Below are 9,734 nucleotides of genomic sequence, written 5' to 3'. Positions count from 1 at the left end.
AATTGTTTAAATTATTTTGGATGTGCTTACTTGTATAGGGTAGGCCTTGAGATGATATTATTGTATGTTTGTATGTATTATTATATGGCCAATAATTGACGATGTTATTTAGTCGTTATCGACTAAGGATGTTGACGTATGCCTACTTTGTGTTTGCATACGTTGGATGAGATGTTACGTGTTTGGGTTGTACATGTGCTCGACCCTGATGTTATTATTTGGATGATGTATATGTAGGGATATAATTACAAGGATGTTTATATATATATATATATATAGATGATTACTTATTGTTAATGATGGACTAAATGTTATATCACATTTTATTTTAAAACCCTTGGAATGACTATTATGATTATTATTATTGATGTTATTTATTAAAACTTGAACTCACTCAGCTCAAGCTGACTTTGTGTGCATGTTAGTGTGAGTTTTAGGTTAGGAGGAGGATGCATTACCGCTTAGACATACACGAAGCTACTTGGACGGTGAAGGGCATGCGTAGACGGAAGTTTTAAATATTGAACATTTCTTTTTAAAGTTTTATCAAATACATTTAAATTGGTTTTGGGCATAATTCCCGGGTTTTGGGAACTTATTTTATTAATTATGGTTTTCCGCTGAATTATACTCTGAATTGGTTGTTTTAATGGAATGAACTGTTTTTAAGTTTAAGTATTTTTATAAGTATTTTGGATGAATACCAACTGTAGAATTCCCGGGATTCGAGGTCTGGGATTTACCTCTTGGTCAAAGGAACTATGCTCGATTCTCTTGTGATTGTTTCATGTTTTTTTTTTTCGGGTGGCCGGATTAAAAATTTTCGGAAGTTTTGGACACTCAAGTTACCATAACCGAGGTCCGAGAGTAAAACCAAAAGTTAAAAATCTTATCCCAACGATAGTTTTCAATTAAAATTATACATCTACTTTCAACCACCATGTATTCATGAACATTTTTAATATAATCATATCATATTACATTTTTTACCCTATATAACCTAAAGATGTCCCCTTTGCAAATTCCAAAAACTATAGTGCTCAGTTAGAAGTTAAAATTCACAAGGGTTTTACAGGCTGCCGGCACGGGTTTATCACAATCACCAGATCGATGCCGTAGCTACAACCCCAATCCATGGCGGCTAACATCGAATCGAAAAATGAATCTACAACCAACCCATGTTGTCAAACGGTAGGTAATTTGTTTGATTTAGCTATGTTAGTTTACTTAATAACTTGTAATTGTCAAGAAATTAGGCTAATTGTAATGCTGTATCAGTGGGAAGCTAAATACCTGAAATTGCAAAAGAAGGTTACCAAAGTCGAAGACGGTCGGGCCGCGCTCAAGAAGGCGATCGGGATTTACGAGAAAGAGTTCGGTAGGTTGCAGAATGAAACCCTGAAATTTAAGAATGGTAAGAATAGTGGACTTCTTTTAGTTTAATTGTTTATATAAATGAATGCATAATTATAATTATGCAATCGTATGTCGGGATATGTTTGTGTTATATATGTATGAAATTGAAGGGACCGAGGGGAAATAGCATTTTGATTTTCTAGGTTTTAATGGGCAGATGCGAAAAGGAATACTTTTTAAACCTAGATAACTTAAGTTGATACTTGATAACAATGCCGTTATTTATAGACCAATCTAAGTATTATCATATGATCTCATTCATAGTTGTCAATAGCTCTCGTAGCGCCTGCTATAGCGAATGGTGTAGCGTTAAGTGGTCTGTAGCGACATAATGGCATGAAATAGCAACCAACTGCATTTTTTTTAACTTTTTTTTTTTAAATTTTATTAGCTATTTTAGTGGTATTTATTGATTATAATTGCTATTTTGGTGGAGTATTTTGATGCAGAACATTTTAAAAAATTTCTAATACCTTATAGCTAAATATCAAATAGTGCCCGCTATTTCATCGCTATCGATACGTGCGTATAGGTAGGTTGTCGCTGCTGACCGCTATTTGTTATTGACAACTATGATCTCATTTGAGTTTCTAATAAAGAAACTTTTTAATCACACAAATCAATGACTGAATTCTGTTCGTATAGAGAATTTAGCATCTACTATTAAAACTTATTATGAAAGATAACTATACAGTATAACGTTGATAAATGTGATTGACCGATAATATTATTCTGAACATTGTATTGGTTGCAGCTTTTGAAGAAGAGAAGCTGCAGACTGACAATGAACGAAAGGAAAAAGAAAAAGAATCAGCTGCACTGGTTTCAATGGAGAATGAAATATCTGCCCTGAAGGCTGAGATTTTATCATTGAGTCAAAAACGAGGATCAGTATCTGAAAATGTGAGTGAAGAACTTATACTTCTTAAACAATGTGTTTCTGACAAAGAAAAGGAGATAAGTTGTCTACAAGATGAAAAGAAAAGAGCCATGGCTGACAAAAGCAGGACTGAGCAAGAATTAAATAATCTTAAAACTCAGTTGCATAATGTAGAAGCTGAAAAGAAAGGGCTAATGCAGGATCTACAAAAAGAGAGAAAACGAGCTGATGAAATGTTGAAAACTGCAAAAACGAAGCTGGCGGACATTGAGCATCTCAAGACTGAGATAAATAATAACGATTTGGAAACAGAAATAGGCCGTCTCAAAGAGCTGGTTGAAAACGAGAGAAAACGAGCGGATTGTGAGGCAAAAAAAGCCGAAACCGAGAAGAAAGCCGCTCATAAAGTTAAAGAAAAGTTGAAGGCTGAACAAAGTAGAATTGATGAATTGTTGAAAGTTGCAAAAATCAAGCAGGCGGAGGTTGAAGCTCTCAAGACTGAGAAAAATAATAATGATTTGGAAACAGAAATAGGTCGGCTCAAAGAGCTTCTTGAAAACGAGAGAAAACGAGCAGATTGTGAGGCAAAAAAAGCTGAAACTGAGAAGAAAACGGCTCACAAAGTTAAAGAAATGTTAAAGGCTGAACAAAGTAGAGCTGATGAGCAAAGAAAGCTAGTTGAAGTTGAAAGGAAAAAATATGAGGAATTTGCACATCAGTTGCAAAAGTCAAAGTGTGAGGCGGATGAAGCAAAGGCAAAGTTGGTTTCAGAGGGCATAAAGTTTAAAGAGGCGAACAAGAAGTTTGAAGCTGAAAAGAAAAGATCAATCAAAGAGAAAAAGAAAGCTGAAGAACAACAAAAGATTGCAGAAATGAGTACAAAACATGCTTTGGAGGAGAAACAAAATGCTGTTCGTCTTCAACAGCAGTTGGACGAGTGTCAAAACAAGTACGATAAACAGAAAAAAGAAATGGAAAATTATGAAACAAATATGAAAAATCATGGGCAAGTTAAACAGACAAATATAGACAAGGATAAAGAAACAGAGAATACAAAGGCTGCAGAAATGTATAAACTTCGGGCCATGAAAGAAAAAGCCCGTGCTGATAAGTTAGTGAAGCAACTAGAAGATACCAAGAAGCGGATTAATAACGAACATAAAGTGACCCAGGATCTTGTTTCTTCCAAAAGTTCAACCGATACAATGAATGTAAGTTTTGCTGAAATGAAACTTTTAAAGAAAAAATTAAAGTTTGAAAAGGAAAGAGTAAAGCATTTCGATCAAGTAGCCGAGCTTGAAAAGAGGTGTAAAAAAACAGTTGAAGAAGAACTTAATCGACTGAAGCTTGAGTTTGCTTTGTTTTCAAGTCGTGTAGGACTTTGTGGCTGTTTTGACCTCAACAATGTAGGTAAATCTTGCCTCGAAAAGGTTTGTTTTTTTTCTTCATTTGATATTATACATAATTGCGCACCTTATTTTTCAGTCATTGCAATATCTTGATAAAACCATTGTTATTTGTTTCACAGAATGAGAATGTGAATTTGAAGAGGCAGTGTATGCAGGCTGGAAGTGGAAAAGAACTTGCAAAGATTACAAAACCATCTGAATATTTGAAACCGAATTTAGATACTTCTGCACCATCACTTCCTCTATCTGGGACTTGTACCGAGTCCACCGCAGGTACTGCTTCTAAAATGGAGCCTCTGTGTAACAGGAAAAAATTAGACAGTTTTGCCCTTGTTTCAAGCAGGTCATCTTTTTCTGATCGACATTTGCCTTTGCCTATGTCTCGGTTGTCTAGTGCGAATGCTGAGGTGGCGGATAATAATGTTAAAAGCCCTCTTAAAGTGAGAAATATAGATGGAAACACCAAGAAACGAAAGCGGCTTTCTAATGCAACTGAATCAGTTGAGCATTTGTGTACCCAGGGAGAAACACGAAATGCAAAACTTGCGAAGAACAATGACAAACCATTGCTTATTGAGTATAACAAAGAAAAAACAGTTGTAAATGAAGAACTTGAGAATTTTAAGAAAATGTTTGATGGTGACTGCATGAGGTTGCTTAGTTTGGATAGTGAAATCGAGGAAGAAAGATACCGTGCTGCAGTTGAAAGGCCTCTTTCACCTACTCTTCCAAACATCGAGTTTGAAAGCAGTCTGATTGTTCTAGAAGATTCTAGAACGTCCGACTCTGAGATCCCTGTCATCACGACAGAATCTTGGCCCATTGTTGTATTTTCAGAGATCAGAAACACCAGGAGTCTTTATAAGATATTTCACATGACAAAATCTTTCAGTAGTCAATTGCGCACGTATTCTGAGAGTGATTTACTGGTTAAAAACATAATGTCAACTATTTCTGCAGATGAAATTCTATCACCCAAGTAAGTATCCTGTAACCAAATTGGTTTCTCTGATTTTTTTAAATATATTTAGATGTGCTTATTTGTTTATATATTTTTTATTCAGGGAAAAAGTCTGTGTGTTCTTTTCCTTGTTCTTGAAGAGCTTCTCGAGCATTTCTTTGACTAATTTTGACAATGCTAATGATGGGAACTTTTCGAGCAATATACACACCATTTCTGGACAATTAAAGAAAGGTATGCATTCTTATAATATCATAGTTTCAGATTTTCTTCAAGTTTTACAATTTCATTTTCTTCTGTTTGCAGTGATGTCTGATGTGGAGACAAGAACCGGGTTTGAAAAAGTATGCGACTTTGAAGAACTTATTGCTCTCATTCAAGATTTTCTCATTAATGAAGAAATATTGATTTGCAGTTCTGAAACAAGTTCTGAGACACCATCATTACCCAAGGCTAAAGCTTCATTGCATGAGTTGGTGGTTGGGGCAGTTTTTCTAGCTTCAGTTTGTGAAGCTTTTGACCGTGTTGACTTTTTATGTGAATTGTCATACACCATCTCTCACGTCACCAGTTCTTTGACTTCGACTCTTCTACACGTGTTTGCTTATGCATGTGGAGAAAAATTGTTAACCCATGGTGACTACAATTTGATCATGACAGTAGTAAAATCTTTAGTTATATATCATGAGAGGGAAAATGTGTCATCAGGTTTCCCTTCTTGTGCCACGTGTCCATTTTCTATTGGTGCTATTTACATGGAAGAACTTGCATCGTGTCTCTTGAAGAAACTTGGTGATTGCACTATGCGCATGTCATGCAATTCGTCAACAGTTCCTGATGATTCGCTTTCTGATTTGGATGATGTTTTGTCTCTGTTGGAGCTGTTGGCAACTAAGAGGGTATGAAATGTATCTTTGACTTTTTTATTCTTTTATTAAATACACTAGCTTTAGAACCCCAAGTAATACACGGGGTTTGTCAAATGTTAAAGTAAATAAGATGAGTTATTTGAAAGAAAGAAACAAAATTATAGGTAAGATAAATCAAGTATGTAGTATAAACAATAAGAAGTTTAAAATATAAAATTTACAAATTTGAAAAAAGATTTTTTTATAAAATTTAGTATTAGCTTGTTTATGAAGATGAGTGCAGATGAATATGGATTGTGTCACATATATGTATAGATGTAACGGATCTGATTCTGAATTTTGCATTGGATCTAGGATAAAATCAATCTATTGAAGTTAACTAAATAGATTGGTGAATAAGTTTGGTACGAATTCAAATTTCGAGTATGATTTATGAATTTACTTTTGATTGATTTACAAATTTGATATAAGCAACCCCAAAAGCAAGTCTATAAAATCACCCACCACCTTATTTAACAACAAAGACAAATCAAATTCAATATCAAGATGATTTTTTAACAAATTAGTTCTATAATTTACTCACAAATCTTCCTCCTCGTTCAAAAATATATTGAAACTGTTCAACAATTATAAGAAATTTTGTTGTGTTTTTTATTTAGATGAGTTTTTTTTATTTTATTTTTTTAACTTAGATGAAAATGTAAATTTGTCGACAAGAAAGAAATTAGCGGGTTTCGAAAATCTCTTAGTTTTTATATAATTTTAGGGTCATTTTAAAACAAACATTAGAAATTTTTTATAATAAAGTATTTTATATATTTATTAATGGAATGTAAATATAGAAAAATGAAGGATAGAAAGCTTTTTTTTGTTTATGGGTATTTCTACTCAATTAATTATTTTGATTACTTTCATATATATATATATATATGTATAATTAAACAATGAAATTTTTATTAATTTAATTAAGTTTTTGTGTTTGACTATTAGTATTTGTTCCAAATACTATTTGGTGTGTGATGTGTAAAATTTTAAAACCTTTTATATATATTTGCTTTTGTTTTTGACAGAATTACAAAAATTGTCCTTTATCTTTATCCCTATGGGGTAGAGGTAAGGCTGCCTACATCTTACCCTCCTCAGACCCTACCATAGCTTTGCTATTGGTGGGATATACTGAGTACGATGATGATGATGATGATCTTTACCTCAAATTTCACTCGTGGTCCCTTATCTTCAAAATTGATCTTTTTTGTTTTTTATGTTTCAAAATCAAACAGCGTTTGTTCTTTTCGCCTAACCCTGTTAGTTTTTCTCGTTAAGTCAGATCATGTGCCTTGCACATGAGGGCACATTGGTCGTTTTACCTATTAGATTAAAAATATATTTTAATAAATAAACAAAAATAATAAAAAACTTAATATATATTTTTATATTCTCCCCGCCCCCCCCTCTTCTTCTTCCTCCTCCATAACCACCAAGTTTTCCGGCAGCCACCACCGCCGCCCTTTTCTCCGACAAAGAACCCACCGGAAAACGAGTTTGATGCCCACAGTTGGAAAACCAGTTCTCTATTGACATCTTATAGACCCATAGAAACTGTTTACCTTCTAATTATTATCATCACAAACCCAAATACCTATATCCAGATCTAATCATTAACAAACAGATTTCACAAAATTCAAAACAAATTAGATTGTCTTAATAATGAATCGAAATCACTCACAATTCAAACAGAAAACTAGCCAAATCCAATCACACCATTAGCAACACCCTCGTCACAATCATCATAATCCTAATAACTATAATCTAACCATCGACACCGGGTCATAAATCTCTGAATTCGTCGGCCTCTCCGCCTCAAATCCTCAATTACCTTCCTCCGCTCCTTCACCTTCTTCTCAATCGTCATAAACACATTCACTGTCGGAAATCGAAAAACTCACCGGAAACACAAATTGATGAAAGGGAAAGTGACGGCGACGGTGGTGGGCAGAAGATTCCAATGAAAGGGAATTGGGGCTTAAGATTCCGATGAAAGGGAAAGTAGCAGCTGGTCGGCAATGGGCTGAAGATTCCGGCGACGGTGGTCGGTAGTGGGCTGAAGATTCCGGCGACGGTCATGGCAGCGGCGGTTATGATAGAGCTTCCAGATTTTCAGATATGGTGGCGCCGGTTATGGTAGCGTGATGGTGATTGTCCGGTGGTTTTGCTGTGGTTCAGTGGTGTGGCGGTGGTGGTTGTCAGGGTTAATGGTGGCAAGTGGTGGTGGTATGAACTCTGATGGATGTAAGAGAGAGAGAGAGAGAGATATGCACTGCAGAGAACATGACTTGTTAAATTTGTTGTTTTGTTATTTGTTAAAATATTTTAATTAAATAGATAAAATGACCAAGTTACCCTCATGTTCTTTGCACATGACCTGACTTAACGAGAAAATCTAACCGGGTTAGACGAAAAGGACAAACGCTGTTGGATTTTGAAACGTAAAGGACAAAAAAGATCAATTTTAAAGATGAGGGACCACGAGTGAAATTTAGGTGAAAGATAAAGGACAATTTCTGTAATTCTGTCTTTGTTTTTTAATTGTTTCTTAAAATAAGTAACAATATTAAATTATTAAACACTAATATCATTAGTTTTAAAATATATTTTTGATACCACGAAAGTAACCTATTTTTGATAACCTTGGTATTAAAAATCAATTAACCGTTTTACATATTTTTTACATGTTTCTTTTTTTATTTGATATCCCAAATAACAAATTATTTTAATCCATGGATATCTAGAACTAAGGAGATTAGAGACTAAGATTTTAGGAGGGAAAAGATGGTCAATAATCAATATGAGACTGACATGTCGCAACCAGTATTTTCTTTTATTAGTAAAGTAAGATAAGATTATATTGTGTATCTTTTAGTCCCTTTTCATTGGCTTGTGGATCTAAGTAAGTAAATAATTTGACACGCAGAGCTGGAGTTGGGTTTGCAAGAACGTTGTTAGTGAGTTGTTGAAGATGTTGGGAGCAAGTGTTATGGAAACTCCTTTGACTTCTATTTTTGTTCTTCTAGGCCAAATGGCAAGGTGAGTTTGTCTTGCATTTGAGTAATTAATATTTTATACTATCATTCTGTTAATTATTTTTATATATTACAGACTTGGTATTGATTCTAATGGATTTCAAGATGCTGATGTTGAGGGTATAAGAGTCAAATTAATGTCATTTATATCCGAGAGTGCTTCAAGGAAGATCAGTTTACCGGTTCAGTTTGCTGCTGTAACTGCTTTATTGGGTACAACACCTCTCAGTTTTAAGGATATTTGCATGAATAGTATCGAACTGCTGCCACCTGTAAGTTCTGCAACTGCAACTGATTGTATACAGAGGTGGTTTTCTTTAATGAACAATGAGTGCAAGTCACTGTCAGCTAAGGCTCTTAACTGCTGATGCTTCTTAGCTGCTGAAATGTATAGGCCATTGTTACTACAACTACACTTTTAAGTCTTATGCATTTGTAACCAATCAATTTTGTAGCTATTGACAAATGATCTACCGAGTATTTTGAAGGCTAATCGTTTCAGTGCCCGCCAGGTTTTTTGCTTTTCACCGTTTGCCCTTTGTTGGTATGGCGTGGTTTGATTCATGAACCAAAAGACGCGAGTGGCATTAATGAAAGAGGAATATTATTTTTGTTTGTAATTGTACTTGTCAAAGTATTGACTCGTAATACAATTATAGCAGGGCTGTAAACGAGCCGAACCTAGACAGGATGGGCTGGGGCTCGGCTTGTTTAGTTTTACGAGCTAAAATTTTGAGCATGAGCTAGCGAGTCAGCTAATTGAGCCTAACAAGCCAGCCAATGAGCCGAGCTTGCCTAGTTACACTGGTTTGTGCTCAGCTCGTTTACAAACTAGGCAATATTGAGTGAGCCGCGAGCTTTTTGAACAACTTAGGTGGCAAGATGAGCGGATTGGGTGACAGGTCAAGTCAGCTTGGGTATGGATGTGGCTGACCTGCTAACCCACTTTTATCCTTTTTTCTTTATTTTTTTTTATAAACAATGAATGTTTTATTTATGATTACTGTATAACTGTTATGTGCTCATTTGAGGAAAAACTGTAACTGTATCAGCAAAGCTTGTCATCAAGTTTTTGAGATTCACATTATAAATAAGTATTTCTCAGTATTTTTGTAATTT

The 9,734-nt window shown here is 34.7% G+C and overlaps 1 protein-coding gene across 1 annotated transcript; it reads left to right on the top strand.

Annotated features, from left to right (window-relative positions):
* The first annotated feature begins 1,134 nt into the window (after positions 1–1,134).
* On the top strand, positions 1,135–9,234 carry LOC143561605 (uncharacterized). The gene is made up of 8 exons (XM_077049638.1): positions 1,135–1,191; positions 1,279–1,414; positions 2,171–3,726; positions 3,825–4,684; positions 4,770–4,900; positions 4,973–5,565; positions 8,507–8,619; positions 8,692–9,234. The coding sequence occupies exons 1-8, from the start codon at positions 1,135–1,137 to the stop codon at positions 8,981–8,983; spliced, it is 3,738 nt and encodes a 1,245-aa protein (XP_076905753.1). The 3' UTR covers positions 8,984–9,234.
* Positions 9,235–9,734: the final 500 nt, after the last annotated feature.

Source organism: Bidens hawaiensis, unplaced genomic scaffold, assembly GCF_021521415.1.
Source record: "Bidens hawaiensis isolate Kalapana, Puna unplaced genomic scaffold, B.hawaiensis_p1.1 tig00020749_1, whole genome shotgun sequence".
In the NCBI taxonomy this organism is placed as follows: domain Eukaryota; kingdom Viridiplantae; phylum Streptophyta; class Magnoliopsida; order Asterales; family Asteraceae; genus Bidens; species Bidens hawaiensis.
Note: the sequence above shows the minus strand (reverse complement) of the source record. Positions and strands in the feature narration are given on the sequence as shown.